At 39.2% G+C, this 21,271-nt stretch overlaps 2 protein-coding genes across 4 annotated transcripts in view; both read right to left on the reverse strand.

The window, feature by feature from the left end:
- Window positions 1-16,881, reverse strand: part of LOC103701939 (DEAD/DEAH box RNA helicase family protein) — a 34,915-nt gene extending 18,034 nt beyond the window's left edge. Inside the window, exons 1-8 of one of the 2 annotated variants that reach the window (XM_039127086.3) lie at window positions 16,691-16,881; window positions 15,791-15,895; window positions 12,360-12,442; window positions 12,127-12,262; window positions 11,302-11,838; window positions 11,097-11,209; window positions 8,100-8,334; window positions 6,942-7,105 (exon numbers count right to left, since the gene is read on the reverse strand). In XM_039127086.3, coding sequence (XP_038983014.2) covers window positions 6,942-7,105; window positions 8,100-8,334; window positions 11,097-11,209; window positions 11,302-11,838; window positions 12,127-12,262; window positions 12,360-12,442; window positions 15,791-15,832 — 1,310 coding nt within the window. In that variant the 5' untranslated portion in view covers window positions 15,833-15,895; window positions 16,691-16,881. The remainder of the gene's footprint in view (window positions 1-6,941; window positions 7,106-8,099; window positions 8,335-11,096; window positions 11,210-11,301; window positions 11,839-12,126; window positions 12,263-12,359; window positions 12,443-15,790; window positions 15,896-16,690) is intronic. The other variant, XM_039127087.3, reaches the window with a different exon arrangement.
- Window positions 16,882-18,966: 2,085 nt separating this feature from the next.
- LOC103701940 (putative GPI-anchored protein At4g28100) lies at window positions 18,967-20,952 on the reverse strand. Of its 2 annotated transcripts, XM_008784170.5 has the most exons (3): window positions 20,039-20,952; window positions 19,420-19,783; window positions 18,967-19,286 (listed from the first exon to the last, which is right to left on the reverse strand). In XM_008784170.5, exons 1-2 carry the CDS (start codon window positions 20,684-20,686, stop codon window positions 19,430-19,432), a joined length of 1,002 nt encoding a protein of 333 aa, XP_008782392.2. In that variant the 5' UTR covers window positions 20,687-20,952; the 3' UTR covers window positions 18,967-19,286; window positions 19,420-19,429. The 2 variants fall into 2 exon arrangements, with proteins under 2 accessions (XP_008782392.2, XP_008782391.2); XM_008784169.5 differs by having other exon boundaries at window positions 18,967-19,783.
- Between the last annotated feature and the right edge of the window lie 319 nt (window positions 20,953-21,271).

The following is a 21,271-nucleotide window of genomic DNA, read 5'->3' on the forward strand; positions in this document are numbered from 1 at the left end:
TTAAAAGACAGAGTCCTGTGATAGGATAAATAATCAAAGGTCTAATAATTATTAGAAAAAGCATAAGATAAAATCTTTTAAGATCAATAATATTATACATTCATATCCTCTAATCACCACTTTGCTGCAAATATGGAAACCTCTTCCATACACCAACAAGATAATAATCTTGTAAAAAATGCTCAACTTATTGAATAACCAAAATCAATGGATGATATTTATAATTGGACAATTCCAAAAGTATTACCTAATGAAATTTATCATATAGGTATGTGGGATTTTAGTTCAAAAATGATAATAAAAACAATTGAACAGACGTTCCAAATAGATGGAACACCACAAACCCTTAAATTATTAAGGAAAGAAGATATTGAAAAATATAAGAAAAAATATCAATTCCTACATATAGGAATGATTCAAGTAGCATTTAAACCATTAACTTTACTAGGAAATAATACTAGTTTAATGTCAACCATTAGAGATGGAAGATGTAATTTATTTAAGGAATCTTTGGCAGCAGTGGTAGAAACTAGCCTCTGCCATGGACTAATATACTTCAACTGTGTTCCAAACCTTAGTCTGTCACTGACAGATAAAAATTTATATGAAGCTTTAAAATTAAATATAATAACATCTAGTTATGATTTCATACTAGGATCAGAAGTAATAGCAATAAGCTATAGACTCCATTTTAAAGTTCTAAATACTTTAACACCTAAAAATATAGTAGACACCCAAAAGGGTCATACAACTTTAGTCTATACAAACCTAGAAACAACTAGGATTGCTACGAATAGGCTAATATCATGGAATGAAATAAACTTTCCAGAATCTTGGTCTTTGGAAGAAGCAGTTCCAACACAACCTATAGTAAATAGAAATATAGACCAAATCATTCAAATGACTGATGGGTCAGTAGAAATTATGTTTAATAACTCTACAAGAAAAGTAAAAATTCCTGAAATTGGTAGATCACTGTCAAGTAGGAGTTTTGACACATATACAAGACCTTCAACTTCTAGAACAAGAAATGATGAAACAAATGTTGTAGAAGAAATAAATATGAGTAAAAATAATATTCCCTATGGAATTTATAAGGGTAAGGAATCTCCTACCCAATCAGATATGAGCTTCCATATTTAATGGATTACACCCAAGGAAGCTATATAAGAAGGAAACTCAATGAAGAGTTTCAGTCAGATGGAAATAAACCATTTAGAATTTGGTATTATAAAAAATTCTCTCCATTAGAACTAATATATTATAAAAATAAATATTATGAGGAATTGGAATTCTATCAAAAGATAGAATACTTTACCCCTTGGTTTTTACAATTTTATGCAAATGAGAAAAACCAAGAAATAGCAGTTCTCAAGAAAACATGGATAACAGTACAGGATGAGGTAATAAATTCACCCTTTCCTCCACAACAAATGTTAAAGCTCCAGTCAACTGAAGCAATGGCTTATTCTAATTTGAATAAAATGGAACATGCACATGTGACAGTCAGAGAACTAAATACTCTAATTAGAGCACAAAATTATACAAATGCATACTTATATTGCATAGGAACAGAATTGTTACAGGTAGAGAAAAAATTAAATGAAATTCATAAGGATCTAGAAAGAGATATTCAGATTCTAGAAAAACTGAAGGAAAGACCTGAAAAGAAAATTAAGGAACCAATAACTCCTGTTATTCAGCCTCCACCAGAAGTAAAAAACTTCAAATTGGAAAAACCAAACGCAGAATTTATGAAGGTTTTAGAGGAGAAATTAAAAGGAATTCATATAGGAGTAGTTAATAGAAATTCTAGAACTAACCCTGATAGCGAACAATCTGATGAAGGTAGTTCGGAAAATATATGCAATATTTTTTAAAAGAATCTTCGGATAAATTCAGATGAAGAATTATCAGAAGAAAATATTCCAGAATTGGACAAGTTTGAAGAACAGATGAATGAATTAAATGTTAACCCAATTAAATATGAGCCCAGGCCATTAGAAAAATATTACTATAAAAGGCCTTCTCCATTAGATGTACTACATGAGGAGAGAGAACCATTTCAGAATTCTTATTCTGAAAAACACATCTATGAATGGAACATAGATGGAATGTCTGATAAACAGATTTTAGATGTAATACACAGAATAATGATGTATTCAACAATCTGCCAACAAAATGGTAATACTGATCATGAAATTGTTAAATTTATTATAACTGGATTCATAGGTCAGTTAAAAGGATGGTGGCAGTCAAAGTTAAATGAAAACCAAAAGAATGAAATTTTGGGACATATAAAAACCATAAAAATAGAGCTAGATAGGCCAACCAGCAGTGGTACTATAGGAATAGACACTGAACAAGATGCAGTATATACACTATGTGTTACCATAATCCAACACTTTGTAGGATTAGAATTAAAAGATGGAGATTCAATGAGGACTCTATTATTTAATTTAAAATGCCCAACTCTAACGCATTTTAGATGGTATAAAGATACCTTTATGACCAGAGTTTTTCAAGTAGGTGATCCTAACACCGAATTATGGAAATCTAAATTTATAGATGGATTGCCATATTTATTTGCAGCAAGGGTCAAGAAGACCTTAAGGGATAAACAAGATGGGATAAACATCAATTATGAACACTATACTTATGGACAAATTATAGGAGTATGTGTTCAAGAAGGTTTAAATATATGTAATGATTTAAAACTTAAAAAACAAATAAAGAAGCAATCACAAACAGAAAGGCACCAACTAGGTGACTTCTGTCATCAGTTTGCATATGATATGCAAGAAAAACAAGAAGGATATAAGAAAAAGAAAAGAAAGTACAAAAAATATGTACATAAAACACCTCATAAAGAGCATAAAGCATATAAACAAAAAAGATATTTCAAAAAGAAACAACAACAGCAAGAAAAACATGCTGCTAAGAAAAAGAAGAAAAAGAGGGTCATTAAAGAAGAACCTAAATGTTATAGGTGTGGTAGGTTTGGGCACTATGCTAATAGATGCTCAGTAAGAAGGAAAATTAATTCCTTAGAAATTGATGATCATCTGAAGGATCAATTAATGAAATTAATGATAAACTCATCTTCAGAAGGAGAGGAGAGTGGGTATTCAAATTCATCGGAAGATGAGATAAATGAAGTTATATCTTCATCCTCATCAGAGGAACAAACAAGATCAGATAAGTATCAATGTAACACAGTCCAATGTAACAAAGATTACTGGAAATCTTTGGTAGGAATGAGATCATTAAATGTACTATTTGCAGGATTATGCAGCCACAAGAATGGGGATTGGATCCCAATAGGCCAATAATGATAAAAAAATATGGCCATGAAGTCACAGCAACTTATTGGGACTACATCGAGGCTTTTACTAATCTATTTTTTTATGAGAATCCCAAGAGAAAACACTCTTGGTTTATGCAGGTACATCCTGATGTCTTGGCCAAACCTATTCCGGGTTGGCTCAACAAATGGTGGACTTTCTTCGGCCCCGATATAAAGATATTACCCAAAGAAATATTTAATTTCTTTGAAGAATGGGTGGATAATCATCCATTGATTTTGGATATTCAATAAGCTGAGCATTTTTTACAAGATTATTATCTTGTTGGTGTATGAAAGAGGTTTCCACATCTGCAGCAAAGTGGTGATTAGAGGATATGAATGTATAATATTATTGATCTTAAAAGATTTTATCTTATGCTTTTTCTAATAATTATTAGACCTTTGATTATTTATCCTATCACAGGACTCTGTCTTTTAATCCTGTCAATCTTGCTAGATTTCATACTATATCTGAGCTTTGATCTATAAGTCCCTCACGGATGCGGCCTGAACACCCTAACTCGCCATCCCAGCATCAACGGGTATAAATGGCCTTCCTACTGATCATTACTCAGCTATAGTATTAAATCAGCATGAGATTAGATCATAAAAACATTTGAAATAACTAAAGTCTAATAATTATAAGAAAAAGCATAGAATAAAAAGTTCTAAGGTCTGAACATTATACCTTCATATGCTCTTATCACCAATAGCTTAGCCAGCCATTCTGGCTATGCTCAGTTCCCTATCTTCGTAAGGTTGGCTTACTGAGACTTTTTCCGGCGCTTATGTCTCGGCCTATGACCCTTACGAAAGATAGTTGCCTACAGGTATCCGACCCGAGGTACTACCAGTAGCCTCCCTCTTGGGTTCGGGGCTATTGAACTGAGTATTGCCAACTTGGCTCTGATACCAAATAAGAGATTGAGGAAGAGATTGAGGAGCAAAGCAAGAGGTTGTGAGAAACAAAAGGTTTATTTCTCGATTTTCTGTAAGTCCCCTCAACAAGGGTGAGAGCTTCCCTTTTTATAAGAAAAAATAAAGAAGTGAATTCCAATTCATTTTGGAGTCCGAAAAGATCAAGCAATCAGACCTAGTCTGATTTAACATAAAGTTACTTTACAAAAAGTGAAAGACATAAAGATGAAAAGACATAAAGGTGATTCCTTTTGCTGATTAGTCTAGAAAAGTTGATTCCTTCTGGGTTGGTGAAGCAATTATTTCCTCACGGAATTACTTTTCATTTGGTCGATGCCTTTTATTCTGATGTTGATGTGGCCACCTTTTTTCCTTTATCTTGTTTTGGGACAGACTTCACTGCTCCCTTTTGTCCAGGTCTTCTGGCAAGAACTGTTTGCCATACTTCCTCCATTGGAGTAGGAGTATTCTGAATTTCTTGATCTTCATACGGATCTTGTGCTTCTCCTGCTAAGCAAACATAGGTATTGCTTGTTTGTTCAGGAGTATTGGATGAAGATTGCTTTGACGAGGCAGATTTCATGGATTTATCTTCAAATGCCTCCAAAAATTCTTTCTTGATTTTTTCAAGGCATCTTGTCTTAACTTCCTCTTCCGATATATTGGGATATCTTCTGCTTAATTTATGTTTCATTGACATAAATAAATTGTCATCATTAGTACTGGACTGCTGAGGAGAACCAAATATTTTTTTCTTCTTATAAGCAAGAAGATTTTCTTGTATGGTATTAATTATACCATCTAACTTGTCTTTTGGCATTCCCACCCACCATTTGTAAAGGGCATTCTTTTTTAGGACTGGAATATTGTCACAGTCGAATCCAGTGGATAGTGTCCACTTCCATATCCATGGAATTCTATTTTCGATGAAGTACATCATGGGACAAGTACCAGTACATATCTCGTCATCTGTCATTTTATTAATAGTTGGATGATTATCCACCCATTCTTCAAAGAAATTAAATATTTCTTTGGGTAATATCTTTATATCTGCCGCTTCCAAATTGCGTTGAAAAGGCCTTCTCGAGCCTTCCTAACGCCACCTGATACCCTTTTGGGAAGGCCTTCTCGGGCCTTCCCAACGCGGCAGTGGCAATAATGCCATACCCAACCCAGTTCGAAACTCGGTTGACTTGGTGCAAACTGATTGGTTCGCACCAAACTGACCGGTTCCGACCGATTCCGGACAGTAAAGGACTGGTTCTGGCTGGTCTAATGGCAGTTCCGGATGAAACCGAATAGGATTGCCGAACCGACTCGGTTTCACACCGAGTCAGCTCGGTACTGCCTAAATCGGGCGGTTCGGCCCGGTTCGATAGACCCAAATTGGAGTATTTGTCAACCACATGGTTCGTTCTCCCACCATGAATATGAGTGCTACCACAAGTTCACCCTAAATCTCAACCAATCCCAGCATTATTACTGTCAAAACATCTAAATTCACTCTAAGGAACTAAAAGCACAGCTACTCAAAATACATTGTTTCAAATCAAGCTAGAAAAGAGGAAGCCATAGTATTTTCACAATTTTAACTGGCAACACATGAAAAGGATGGGATCTCCATCATTACCCGGATCTCAACAAATGACCAAGTCCACCTACTTATCCTGACTACCCCGACTTCACCTAGCATCATTTATCTCTATGGTCAAAATTCCCCCTAAAATAGAAATCTAGCCATGATGAGTTAACGACTGGTATCTTTAACAAGAGGAAGAATCCAAAAGTTTTAGCAGAAGCTTTATCTGGTAATGAATCACTATTTCTTCTCATATTCAATAACCTCTTGTTGTTTTTGCAAATCTCTCAATTTGAATTCTGATAGTAATATATTCATTCTATATCCTTAAAAAGCATTGGAAGAAAGAACAATGCAAGCTTTAACTTTCAATTAGTGGGTGCAGTTTTTTATTTTTTTTAAAAAAAAATAACTTCACAATGTGGAAACTACAAAGTCAAGAATGTAAATAACACTAGCACACTCAAAAGCTGAAAATGGAAAAAGCTGTCTGATAAAGGGTCATTTTGATTGTTGACTAGAATTAAAAGGCTTGTCATATCAAAGCTCCCTAATACAACAGCCCTTTATGATGGATCTGGTTCCTGTACATAGAACAGCACTAGAGGTATAGATGATTTTGTCTCTGAGCTTCATGTCAGCAAATATCCTGCAACCGAGGACACTGGCATAGATCCAATCAACAACCACAGAAACCTATGCATCCTGATGCAATTATCATGAAAGCATCAATTTTGCCAGACCACATAATTTATGAGACATAAATATTAAGCCATGTAGCAACCAAATACTTTTTTTTTTGATAAACAGTAACCAAATACTTTTTAAGTATATATTACCGATGAGAGTTTATATAACCAAATTAAATGACATAAAATGTCATAAAAATGCTTAAAATTTGAAATATCAGTTCCAGAAAGTTTGCTTAAATTTATTGAAGCTGACAAAGTAAAATAAACAGACGATAACAACATGTGAATATAAAATATATGGAGAATAATTAGCAACAACTGAAAAGAAAAAAAAATAGCAACAATAATTATATAAAATAAAGTTCAATAGACAAAGATTTCCAGCTAGATTAACAAGCTAAGTAACCTTGATATGATATCCCTAAGAAAGTCAGGTTTCAGTCCTGCTTTAGAAGGGTATAGAGGATATGGCCTCCTCTCTACATGTGCATGCTGTTCTTCCTCCTCTTCGAGCATATCAATATTGTATTCCCTCATTTCATAGTGGTTTTCCATGCGCATCTTCTTGACCTACATTACCACACACAACCATTAAGCTATGTTGCATTAAGGCATACAAAGATATCCAGCTATGTGATTTATGCAACACAAGAACAAATTGGTTGTATGCTTCTTGTAAACTGCAAACAGTCTAGCAGCTTATCCCAACATGTAATTGCTAAGCTATGTATTTATGTAAGTCGCGAGAATGTGACCTAATGAAATGCAGCATATAAAGAGTTAATACAACCAACAACTTTTGTTGCTACATTAGTACAACATGAGCAAGTTCAGTTTTTAACTACAAGTGCTAAATTTAAAACCTCAACAATCTCCAAGCTACTAAGATCGCATTATTAAATACAATCCCTTAGGTCTCTGTTTCTTTTCATTTTCTCAAATGTATAAAGAATATAATCTTAAAAAGTCAATGCTCTAGCTCAGAGAAGGCTCAGCATTTGCGGATAAAGGTTAAATGGGTCCACCTAAACATCCCTATTTCAAGGAAGCTAAGAAACCCCACCCTCTGAAACTAAGAATCAATGGTCTATGGTAATTAAAGGATCTTCATGGGGATTAGACCAAGTGGATTTGTAAAATACAAATGGATGATCTAGATGCAATTAAGTTTACCTTTTACAAAAGAAGAGGGGCTGTCTGGAGAAAGTGTAGAGTAAATAAAAGGTGATTCTGTATGTATGGATGTGTGTGTACATAAGAAAATGATTGTGCTGATCAAGAAACAAAGGCTGAATTATTGTCTAGCAGGGGAAAAACCGAACCATGGGACATTATGAGCTATATAGATTGACATGTGCACAACAGTCAGATAGATATCATCATATTAAGAGTTCTATAATTAACATTGTCATTTGTTATACTTAAAAATATCATGCTTATAAAGTTAAAATAATCAAAATGTAATTTTCATAAAGGAAAATCTCATTTACATACAGTGACCCTTAATGAGAAATGAAAAATCATAAATAACCATCCAGAAAACACAAATCACAGTATTACCCACCTTCCCGCTAACATATACATGATCTCCCTCTCTATATTTTGACTGAATACTTTTAAGAAAAGGCAGACACGTAAAACGCGTGCCGCGGAAAAACTTCTTCAGATGCAGGTAAACCATCTTCTTTTCTTCAGTGCTACAGCCATCATTTTTAATTTCCATAACTGGCTCATTATTCTGAAGCTCACAGCCAATTACAACTTCAAGAAATGAGAAAGAAGGGCTGGCCTTGATTCCCCTGAAAACCATTAAGGCATAAGAATGATTTTAATGCCAAAATGAATCATTTTTAAGAGAAAAATATCTCTAAACACAGCATTATGATAAAAATCTTGGAACGACAACAAATAAACACAGGTAATTTTTTTAATAAATTAAGAAATGTAAACTATTGTTTTGAGATGGGACTAGCATTTTCTTTCATAACTTTTGCAATCAAAATTGTGTACCAAGGTACAAAGATATACAAGCGAAAGCACTAATTTTATCAGTTAACCAACCAAGACAACCAAATTAACCCAAACATTTCGCATACCACATATAGTATATCATATGGTCCTTGCATCTTGCATTTGCATTCCTTAGAAAGGTGTTGCTTCTAATATCTGGACAGGTTCTACAAATATATCCTCGCTAATTTTGGTTCATCAAAATAGAAACTTACGGTGGCATACCAATTCAGCAACATTTACAACTACCCTTCAAATTTTTCCAGTCTCACCATTGCTGACTTTATTTCTCAGCATCCTTATTTAGATAATTGGATGTATATTGCCAATTTAGTTCCTACTAACCTTAGCAACTTTGGACCAGCCAATCCATCCTGGAATTTGGCGGGCCTGAGTAGAGATTTTCAGCCTAGTAGGCCATGCTAGGCCTACTATTTTTACGCCAACTTGAAATTGTGTTACTGTCGGGCTTGTCAAATTTTAGGCCGCCTGGCCCAGCCCATTATACTTAATTTATCTATTTTTATATTTTTTATAATATTAAGATTTTAAATTAAAAAAAGAATAAGAAGTAGAAAACCACAACCCTCCCAATCTATTCTCCATCTAACCCATCTCTTTATTGGCCCATCTCCCCATCTTGTCGCCTCCTCCATCTCATTCCCTCTATCTCTCTCTGGCTCTCTCATCGTCCTCCCCATCGACGCAGTGGAAAACAAGGGGAAGCTAACATGATCTACAATGACCCTTTCTCCTCTTTCTCACCCTCTATAACTCCCACCAACACCTCGTGGACCAACAGATGGCATCACGCTTTCTCCTCCTTTCACCATCACTCTCCCTCCAACGTGCCCAATGACCAGCCACCATCACCAACATCCCTCCTCTCTCTTTATCTTCTCTAGTTTTCTCTTTAATTGAGAAGAAGGGTATTGATAAACTTGGAAGTTGGAATGATATCAAAGATGACCCTAGATAGGAATACTTGCCGAATGAGGCTCCATAAAGCTGATCCAAATAGTTGGTAAAAGGCCAGATGATTATGGTTATGATTATAATTATGCTCTCATTCTCTTCCCTTCACTCCCATTGCAAAACCCAGCGATGAATCGTTTCCTCTCTATTTTTCAACCCATGCCGAAGAGCAATCAAGTTGAGCTAGGTTAAGCCCTAGCTTAGACCAAAAAATGGCAGGTTGAGTACATGCTTAGTGTTTTAGGCTTGATGTCAGGTCAAGTCAGGCTTGAACTTGAGTCTAAAACATTGATACTAAGCTTAGGCCTGGCCTGATTGATTGATAAATTTAACTTTTACTCATCACAGCTAGTTGACCTCCTTACCCGCTCTTATCCCAGGCATCTGATGTACATAACTAGTTTAATTCATACTTTGAGGCACAGTTTGCCGAACCGGCCGGTTCGGGATGGCCAAACCAGATCGATCAATTACTGGCACAATTCAGCCTATATATTCGAAATGGTGAGTCAAATCCCCCTTCCGACTTAGTAAGTCTTCCGGCATCTCTAATCTCTCTTCAAAACAATGAGTCCCTTTTCACCGCCATGGCCCTTGACCCCTGCGTCCTACTCTAGAGCACAAGCTGGAGAGCCTAGAGGATCGTGGGGTCTGCTTCGGCACCAACAACAATCACAACATTTTTGCCGCCCTTGACAAGGGGCATAGCCTCCATGCCGCCCTCTAGCCTGCACCACATCATCGGTCCTAGCCTTCGCCTCTCCCCCATGGCTCCCAATGGCTTCAAAACCCTCGCTTCCCCTCTTTTCTCGGCTTCAAAATGGTAAGTCCTCTGGCCTCTCTCTCTCTCCCCCACCCCTCTCCCTCGTCCTCCCCCTGGTTCCAGTACACTGCAGTTTGGTATGGTACGAATAGGTACCATACCATACTAGTCACCAACCGCATGCCTGTCGATACCGGCTTCTGCAATCCTTACTTTGCGGCCAACTATTACATAGATCATCATAAAACATTAATCTAACTTAGCAACTCTATACTTCCTTCGCTTTATAAGTATTATATCTTTACTATTTTCATTTATTCTTTGTTATTACCTCACTTAGAATCTTTTTCCTCATAACTGCTTTTGAACTCCAAAATTGCAGCAACAAGTATGTTCACATAGGCCAAAATTCTCAAATGATTTTCTAATGCAATAATTATCAAGTTCCGATTTTCTCCAACATTTTCATTTTTCACTCCAATTTTCACTCATCTTATGGTCTTGTTTTCGTTGTAACGTCAAATGCTACTTGCCCGTGTTGTGTGTCACAAATGGATTATTTCTTCTAGACAATATGAACTTACAATATCTAAAAGACAATAATATATGCTGACCAGATCACTATCTTTAATTTTTCAGGTATATGTCTTATTTATTTTTTAGCATAAGTTTTCTGATTTGTTCATCAGATACAGGTCTAGGAAGACACTATTGAACAATCACACATTTAAAATATCTCCTCTGCATATGAAAGGAAGAAAAAGAATACAGAGAGGCTTGCCTTGCATATACATGATAAAGAATATAGTTTACCTGGATGATAAAATTTTTCCAACAAACATCACAAAATGCCCGCCATCTATTTCACCCTGACCATTTTGCAGGTCAGCATATGTTCGAGGAAAATGGTGTAGCAACTTTCTCACCTATTTGAAAACAGATAGAAAAATTAGAATTTCTAAGATTTGAAAGAAAAAAGAATGAAGACGATCTTCTACAATATTCAAGAATATCCCACCGTATAGAATCCACTATCTTCAAGTTGACGACCCCGCCTACTGGTTGTTCCTGGTATACATCTGACAGTCTTGTCCAAGACTAACTCGGCAGGCATTATAGTTTGTACTGATGGTACCTCACTAGAGCCTTCGGCATCCAGTTTTGCTTCACCATCAGAATCTGCTTCACGAGAATCGTATACCATATAGGAACTTTCTTCACCAGATGAGAGAGAGGTTATATTTGAGAGTGGAGGGGCTGACAACTGCCATGTTTCATTGAATTTATCAGATCCTGCCCATTTTTCTTCTGAGTCGGAGAGATATCTCTTACAGGCTTTAGGGAGCAAAAAATTAACTTGTTCCTGTGGATGTGGAACCTCATCATACAGTTCAACAAGTGAAGAATCACCCAGTTTAATGCATGGAAACTTTCCACAAGTCAATAAGAAATCTGAGTCTTCCATCATGCCATTGACATCTGCCCCAGATTCTCTTTGAGTTATTTCTTGGTCAATTAAATCTTGTATGTTGCTATAACCCATTGAAACAGAGACCTACACACAAAATACAGTCCAAATATATTTAGCAAAAGATAGTGAATGCCTCCAAAAAAAAATGTCTAATGAAGTTTATCACGCGGTAATGATTAGATATTTAAGATCCCTTTGATAAGCACATTCTAACAGATCTCAGAGCTACCAAAAGTGCTATATGCAATTCAAAAACATGGTGTGTCCATATATACATATATATACAGATTCATTTGGACATGCGAATAGTTGCTAAAAGAGTAGCAACTAAAATTATCTGATACAACATCTAAAAGGTAACAGGTAACATACCTTATATAGAAATTTTGACCTCTCTAACATGTTTGCAGTGCTGTAACCACCCACTTCCTCCAACAGCTTTCGAGCAAACATGTGATTCGACCGGGAGCACCATGTTAAAAGGTTGTAGTGCAGAAATTTGCTAAACCTGTAGCCAAAATGGCTTTATGAGGAAAAATGTTCCTCTCACAACTTGTTCTGAATTATGTATAAAATAACAAGCATGTGTGAGTTATAAGCATCACCTCATGGTCCTAACAAATGTGTTACAGTATCCTCTCTCAACTTCAAAACATATGGCACTTCTTAGATGCCTCTCACTAAAACCCTGCAAAGAATTTCAAATTAATAAGGATAAGCTCTCGTGCATAACGTGATTGAAAAATAAACATAAGCCTGACACTAAGATCCTGAAATGGAAAAGATTTGTAATTTAGACAAGGATACATGTTTCTTTTTGCTAGCAAGTATACATGTTTGATGGTCTAAGATTGAAACATGATGTTAAAACAGAGCATTTACAAAGTTAAATTTGAAAACCATCTATGGTGATGTGTCTTATAGTTAATGTTTCAAACAAAATTCGCCATCTCGGTACCGGACCCCGTATCGGTGCCACACTAGCACAGTGTCTGTACGGTATGGTATGCTCTGTATCATCCGGTTCGGACCGGTACGACATACCATGATTCCAAAAACTGTTAGCTAAAAATAAAAAAAATATTAGAAAAAAAATACGTACCAAAAAAAGAAAAAACTAAAACTTCATATTAGAAAAGAATGGGTTGTGTCCGCATCATATTACGTTTTTCAGCAGATAGTTTGGCAAAAATTATGAACCTACCATTTGCACATATAGAATAACCAAAAACCTTTTGGGTGGGAAGGAACAAATCTGGACAAGAATAATTAGTCATGCACCAATTTCCACATTATTCAATCAATAATGTTGAATCAGGTCAGACTAAATGTATCGAAATTTAACCTCAATTGCAGATTAACAACATATTTCCCAGAATATGGATGAACAAACGAAATTTGAACTCGAATTCAGAAAACCGGCATCTACACTAAGTTCAAGAACAGGCCATGTTTCTGCCAGAGACTGAAATCAATAAATGGACGGGGGAACAATCAAAAACCGATGGAATCCAGCGATGAAATCAGCTTGCAATTAGCAGCTCTGACATTGACTGATAAGTTCTGAACCAAAACTTTGAGATAAACAAGATGAATAGAACAGTAAAACAGAAAAAATCAGCTTAGCAGCAAACCATAGTGTGGATCGGAAAACATTTACATTAGGGGTGGCAATCGGGTCGGGTCGGACATAAACGGATCGGGTCATATGCAGGTCGGATCAAAAAATCATAAACCTGAACCCGATCTGTTTATTAAACAGGTCAGAAATTACAACTTAAACCTGTCACGTTTAATAAACAGGTAAGCCAATCCGATCCGACATGTTTAACCTGTTTAATAAACAGGTAACCTGTTTGCCCAACCCGACCCGACCTGTTTAACCTGCTTAGCCCAACCCATCCTGATTTAAAGGCTCACCCCTCTCCCTGGTTGTTTCCTTCGCTTCTCTCGCCTTGTACCCAAATCTCGATCGCTGTAAGACTCTCGTCTTTTGCAGCTTCATCTCGCTTGCCTCTTCAATCCCTTCTCACCGTCTCCGACGTTCGAATGCTGAGATTCCTCACTTCGCCATCCTCCCACGGCCGCTCGATCATGACGCCATAGCCCTTCGGCCGCCCAAATACTCGTCTCCGGCATCCGACAGGGCGAGGAGCCGCCTCGAGCTCGGGGAAGCGAGCCAGTGGCAGCGTTCTAGGGTTTCTTTTTTCAATCTTTTCTCTCTAAGCCTGGGTTACTGCAGGACGGTGGGGGTTAGGGTTTCTTAATCGTTGCCATGGCTCCGGGGCGCAGCAAAGGTGGGGCGCATGGCAAGGCGAAGGACCAGTTGAAGCTGGGGGATTTGGTTCTCACGAAGGTCAAGGGATTCCCGGCGTGGCCGGCGAAGGTGAGTTCGGTTCTTGGTTGGATTTTGATTGTCTCGGCAGATGGAATTTTGATTTCGGTGCAGTTCTCGGTCCTCTATCTTTTTCCATCTCAAGGTTTCGTTGCCGTCTGATTTGATTTCAATGAAGCACGACCTCTAGGGTTTTGGAACTTTTCTTTAACCAAATATATAGGTAGCTTGATTATGTTCTGATTGAAACTTTGTTTGAACCCAATTCGCTTAATTCGATGATTATTGCTCCTCGACGAGCTCCGGCCCCTTCCCCTCTCCCTCCCCGTCGACCATGCCCTCGCCCTTGCCCTCTCTCGCCTCTCCCACGGCCTCTCCTCCTCTACCCTCGAAACCTAAATCTTTGAGGAGGAAAGAGGTCACTCACCGAGAAAAATCCTAATCCTAATCACCGGATAAACGGTTATCTGATCCAACCCAACCCATATATTAAACGGGTTAAACAAGTCAGACATCTAAAATACCGAGCTCCAAGAACAAGAGGCCGAAGCCCGAGTGGTATCTGCTGTGCAACGTCAGCAGGAGGCCGAAAATTGGACGATCGCCGTCGAGTAGCAGTGGCGTGAGGCCGAGGAGAAAACTGCAGTCGCCTCACAGCGGCTTCGGAAGACCAAGAAGAAGGTGCGTGCTTCCGAGGCCCTAATAAAGGATAGGCTTGCTCAGATCCAAGACATGGAGGCCGAGCAATCCCGGGCTCGCTCCTCCTCTGCAAGCCGTATCTTCGAGCTCGAGGCTGCTCTAGTTAGCCTTCAGGACTAGGCGGAAGAGCGGGAGTTGAAGGTCGGGTGGCTCGAGAGCCTAGTAGAATCGTCCGCCTGTGAGGCCGTCGAGAAGTTCCGTCAGTCGGAGGAGTACCTTGCTGAACTGGCGGAAGGGGGCGCTGCTGTTATGGTCCAAGATTTCGACAATTGTCATCCAATCCAATTAATAAACAGGTTAAACGGGTCAACCTGTTTGCGACCCGAACCTGTTTAGGCCAAACCCAAACCTATTTATGGCGGGTAGAACATGGGGTGGGTCATATTTTGCCACCCCTAATTTACATCCACTAGCAGACAATATGGTCATTATCATCTTCATCATGCACGCCTTTCCTCATCAAGATAGACTTGATTGTGAAGCACAACTCTAATTAAAAAGCACTCCTTTAAAGAATTTAAACAGAGTTTATATCTGGCTGCCAACCTGAGTACACAAATAAGTGGCAAATTCATCATCAAAGCAGATGAGGCCCAGCCATAGACCGTAGAAGGCTAGTTCAGCAAGTAGGGAATTCCAACATTGTTGACCTTTATTTACGTAAATTGAGGCCTACTAGATGGTTAGAATGGTATTTGAATGGAAGCAAAATATCCACTAAAAAAGCCATCAAACAAGGATACCCAGTTTCAGGTCAAAGACTTGATCCCACAATATTCTAGAATCACTGGTCCAAGTGTCAGAAACACAATCCTATGATCCTCAACAAGCTTGATAAATGATTTTAAGAAAAAAAAAACTTCATAATTTTATAACAAATATTAAAGAAAGAGAATATATCCATGTATTTGACATCCAACAGTTCTGTAAGTTAAACTGAACGTGACACCCATTAACAAGAAGCACAAATAAAACTTGAATAAAGGAAAGATGCAACATTACCTTGCAGCATAGTTGTACAAATGAAGTAACCAGTTGTGCCATTTGAGGATACTATCATCCTGCAAAACAAGGTTAATATGGTGTGGCAATGTGAAGGACATGCACCTAAAGTATAAAAAAAAAAATAGAGAATAAGTAAACTGTTGCAAATTCAATCATCTCCTTAGTACTAAGTATCTAAAGCAAGCCTATCAAAAGTTTGTATAAGTGAGCAGAAGTAAAAAAGCCTAGAAATCAACAAACAAACATCAAATAAGAAGTAAGATTAGATCTTTCCAGGCCCAACGAAGCCAGTAGCTTATTTAAGAAAGATCTAAACCTAAGAACAAGAAACATGTTCCTTTTTCAGACACTCTTCCCCAGCTGAACCCCGGGTATTACCACCAGGCACCATTCTCAACTTTTCAGAACGAAATCAATCAACTTTTCTGAAACAAATATGCGCCATCAGCCAGAGTCACATAGGAGTTCCCATGGAAAGAAATCAAGACATCGCCTAACGATTGTTACCCCTTATTGACCTCAACTTCATAGCGAGTTGCAACCGATCACCATTTGCGAATGCATCAAGAAAAGACTACCATGAAACCCGATCACTCATAGACACAGAAAAGATTATTAAAAAGCAAAGGATTCTCCATAAAGATTGGGATTTGAAACTCTCGAAGCGCGACCGAAGGGAGAAGAGGGTACCCACTGGTTTCAAGAAGCCAGCTTGCCGTCTATAAACGAAACAAGAAGGCAAACGACAACCGAGGAAGGCAACCTGATCGTCATTGGTGCAGTTATTTTTTTCTCCATAAACAAGCGATAGGTCTAGAATATTTGGGGGTTTGAGGGGTTTAGGGTTTATGACGCGCGGAGGAAAACCAAGGAGAGATAGGGTGTCGGGCGGCTTACCTGATCCCAAGAAGAGGCGAAGCTTTGGCCCTTGGAGACGGCTCCGACTTTGGAGGGAGCGAGGGTCGCCATGGATTCCAGAAGAAGGCGACGAAGGAGAAAAAGAGGAAGAGGGAACGACGGAATCGAAAGGTCCGACCGGATAATGAGGCTCGATGGAAAAATTATTTGGTTTTTTTTTTACATGTATACCTTTTAAAAATTCAAATTCACATATATCTTTCTAAGGTTTATATTTTTTTTTCTGCCCCCTCAGAAAACTTAACACGAATACTTCTATTATTATACCGGTTTTCCTAACAAAAAACATTTTTATTTTAATTAAAAATAAAATAAAATTTTAAAATTATTTTTTATTTTTTACCGGCACTGTCTTATAAATTTTTTTTTTTTTGTATGATCTTTAACAAAATTTTAATTTTTTTATTTTGGAACCGTTAATTAACAGGGATAGCATTGATGCATATATAAAAATAAAAATAATAAAACAATTTTTTATAAAAGTATATATATAAATATTAATTTTATAAAAATATTCAAAAAAACTCAAAATTATTCCGAGGACCTAAGTGAACTACTAATTCAATCGGAGTGTTTGACATTATTAATATAAAACCATTACTCATGTAGTAATACTCGGTCCTGGATTGGTTCGCATCCGTAATTTCGTATAGACGGCACTTCTCGTCGACTTTCTAATACATCAGAAACAAATTATTTGCAATCCCAATTGTTATTAGGAATAGCAATTGTTTGCACATTCCTAGAAGAATTTGTAGATACTTACTAGTCTCTAAATTATAAATTGAAATGAAATCGTCCAATTTGTTGCCGGATTACAGCTATAAATTTATTTATAGGTTCCAAAGGGATTCTTCACCACTTATAGGTCCACAAATGGTTATATCAAAGAAAAGTGACCCCTAATATACATTTGTTCGAGTAAAGTAGTTTCGGAATCCCACTTTTACTTTTAATTATTTACGAGTGGTACAGTTATGGGTTCCATATTACTTAAAACTCGAGCTCTTTTGAAACAAGGACCATAACATAAGAGGATATAGGAAATAATTTTTGGGCTATTAATGGTAGATTCCCTATAATGTTCCTATCAACCACAGGTGCATTTGATTATAATGCTTCCCAACTGCTTTGATGGATGGATAATGTCTAGATTGTAGCCCTAAATCATTAAAGCCTAACCAAAATCACAGTGCTTACAAAGCCTAAAAAAGTTGTAGCATATAGCAAAAAATACAAAGGTGAGGGCAATAATTTAAAATGAGCCCCTTTTTTATTCGAGGAAACACGGTCCAAATGCACCACCATTTCATTATGATTTATGAAATGATAAAAACACTAGTGGAAGAGAAGGGAAGAAGAGGTGAAAAGAAGAGGATAAGGGGGAGCTCATTCTCCCAGCTATAGTGGTATGAAATACTATAACATATCCGCTGCCTTCATAGCCATAATAACATTATATCAACATTTTTTTGCTTCTCAAGTTGACTACCTACATGCGAGTTTGGTTAAATACCTCTTGATGTATGGTGCATTATGATCATGCTGTGTTCATGTGGATGAAAATTACTCCATTGAAAAAACAATACATGGTGATTGATAACTAATGATAAAGTGTCCATTAATATCCAATTTTGACCTAGTAACCTTATCGAGTCTATTTATATCATCAAGGCTGCTCAATTTTTAATAATAGGGTGCATCGATCAGATCATCAAGTATCATTTACATCCTTGCTCATACATGGACTCCAAGTCAGACCCAACAGATGCGAAAAAGAAACTAAGGAAAGAGATCAAAACAAGATAACATATATAACCTGCAAGCTACACCAACACAGTATTAATTTGTAGCGGACAAGCTCAACTTCCAAGCCGTGACTAGTGATGCCACATGACCCATCAACATGAATGAAATGACTTGCCACCACTGTAGGGTGTAATGCAAGTCAACCAGGAGGAGATCAAATTCTTTCTGGCTCCAAATATCTCCATCGTAATTTGATCACCCACATATATTCCACCATGCATCAACAATTCACCATTCATTAGCCACATATGGTACAAATCATGTCATTGTAATATATGGTCATGATCTAAATCTTTCCCCATGCTTAAGTTGAGCCATAGCAATCATATAAATGTAGAAAAGGGGCCGATTTCATGCCAACGAAGGCATCATTTAGATGAAAGTCACGGGTTTTTTCTTGGTGCAAGTTTTGTCTGATTCATCAAGCCATGCATGCAACATGAGACTGTAAAACCAAGTCACACCAGCTTGGTAGATCCCCATGTATTTTCCAATTGAACTCCAGGACATTTCAAGGGACCCAGTCTCGGATACTACCAAATATAGGATGGCACTCCTTTCCAGCAGCAGCCAAAAGAGCCCAGCTTCAGCCTCTGTTTACTTCCAAAACAAAAATAAACAAGCCAAAAAGAGCCCAGAATTTAGATCTACATCTACCCAACAACAACACTCAGAAGCATCTTCCAAGAACTGATACCAAGTCCATGGAAACAGCGCGCACCACAAACTCGCACGCCACGCTGCACCCACCAAGGCCCCAGTCGCCCTACAAAGATTCTCAGCACATGAAACCATGATAACCAGCAACCGAAAGAAAGGGATTTTAATGACCTACAACCACATAGATTACATATAATTACAGTGGACGAGAGTTTTTTTTTTAATGTTTTTGGACGTACCAAATTAGTATTAGAAGAAAGATGAGAGGATTAAGGGAATTATTATGAGGAGATGAAGAGGGTTCGACGTTAACGGTGATCGGACGACGGCGGAGGCGGCGGACTGGCCGTTGATCTGGGCGGAGTCGACGGCCAGAGGCATGGTGTCGCGGGGGAGGGAGCAGGACGTGGGGTCGGAGGCGGCGCCGGTGGCGTCGGCGGCCATGAGGGCACGGAGGACGGAGGTGACGGCGGGGAGGTAGTGGGTCCGATTCTTCGACAAGAGCCACGTCACCCCCATGAGCTGGCACTCCCGGTTCCGAGTCCCGCCCTCTCTCTTGCCTACGCTGGTCCCGTTACCGCCTTTCTCCACTTTGCTCTTCAGCTGCAAACCCGCCGCAACATTAATTAACACAGATTACAGAAGAAGAGAGACGAAGATAACGAAATATTTTCTAAAATTATGGATGGTTTTCCGAACGCATGATCCGCCAACCATCACACAAACAACACGAATCGTAGCGCAAGGATACACCAGCCCGGCAACCCAAAGCTGAAGCTTTCAACATGTACTAATCTAGTTTAACGGAAGTATACTTGAGAGGAGTAGTTTAGGGAAAAGGGGAGCGAGGGGGCTCACATGGTTGAGGGTCCGGAGACAGCGGGAGCAACCGGCAAGACCGGGCCGGCTGCAGTCGCGCGCCAGGCGGCGCGCGGCGTCCCCCGGGGGAACCCACCGTCCCTCCGCGCCGGACGCCCCCCCGGCGCACGAGAGCCTCCGGAGGCGGATGCCGCAGTAGCAGTAGGCGGCGTCGCACGTGCCGTTGACGCGGGGGAGGCGGACGCCGCGGTCGCGGAGGGCGCGCTCGACGCCACCGATGCAGGCCTCGGAGTCGTCGGGCAGTATGGGGAGGTCGAGGGCGGGTGGCGCGGGCAGGGGGCGCGCGGAGAGGGCGGTGGCGGAGTAGGCGGCGTAGAGCCAGGCGGCGAGGACCGGGCAGCAGCGGGAGCGGGAGGGGAGGCGGCCGGCGGCGGAGGTGGAGCAGGTGGCGGAGACGGCGGGGAGGAAATCGTCGGGCAGGTCGAGGGGGCAGGCTGCGCCGGCGACGTCGGACTGCTCGGGGAACGCCGGGATGGTGGCGGGCGGGGAGGAGGTGGGGAAGAGGAGGGACGGCTGGATGGCGGCCGGGTCGGGGTCGGGCATGACGGGAAGGCCGGGCAGGCCGGGCAGGACAGAGATTTGGCCAAAGAGTAGTACTAGGAGAAGGAAGAGGATCTGGGGCGGCATTGTTCTCGTTCTTCTTTCTCTCTCTCGCTCTTTCTCACGCTCGCCGGTGCTCGCTGTGATGGTTGCTTTGATTCGGGGGGATCGGAGGGGAGGGAGTGATATTGGGAGTTTCTTTTTCGCTTTCGCTTTTGGCTTTAAGAAAAAAAAAAGAATACTTTAGGCTTTAGCTTTTGATGGAGGGCATTGGAGAGGGAGAAAGAAAGAAGGGCCAAAAAGGGTTGGGGGTGGTGGAGACTATGGCTGGCAACGGGGATGAGGAAATATGAGGATTTTGGCTGTGGTGGATATGATGGTATTTATCATTGGGGAGATGGTGGTAACTTGGTAGGTAACTGTAAAAATATGAACATGCTTGTTGAATGAAGTACGTGAAAGGGGTAAAAGATATATTAAAATATAAACTTTTTCTTTTAGTTTATATGTTTTACTGAGTACAACCAGCTAGTGGACCTGTTTAACGTACTATAGATCTAAGGGCTCGTTTGGTTCGCAGGAAAAAGAGGGAGGAAAGTGTGGTCAACGGAAAAGTAATGAAATGCCTCTTGTTTGGTTGGAGTTTTCAAAGAAGAGAGATGGGAAAGTTGT

This window comes from Phoenix dactylifera, chromosome 7, assembly GCF_051530095.1.
Source record: "Phoenix dactylifera cultivar Ajwa chromosome 7, Ajwa_hap1_PhDact_Kaust_v1.1, whole genome shotgun sequence".
Lineage (NCBI taxonomy): Eukaryota > Viridiplantae > Streptophyta > Magnoliopsida > Arecales > Arecaceae > Phoenix > Phoenix dactylifera.

Excerpts from the sequence above, each read along its gene's own strand:
- LOC103701940 (XM_008784170.5), bottom strand. The coding sequence starts at position 20,686 with ATGCCGCCCCAGATCCTCTTCCTTCTCCTAGTACTACTCTTTGGCCAA. Across the intron at positions 19,784-20,038 it reads GTCTCCGGACCCTCAACCAT|CTGAAGAGCAAAGTGGAGAA; the intron begins GTGAGCCCCCTC and ends GCGGGTTTGCAG.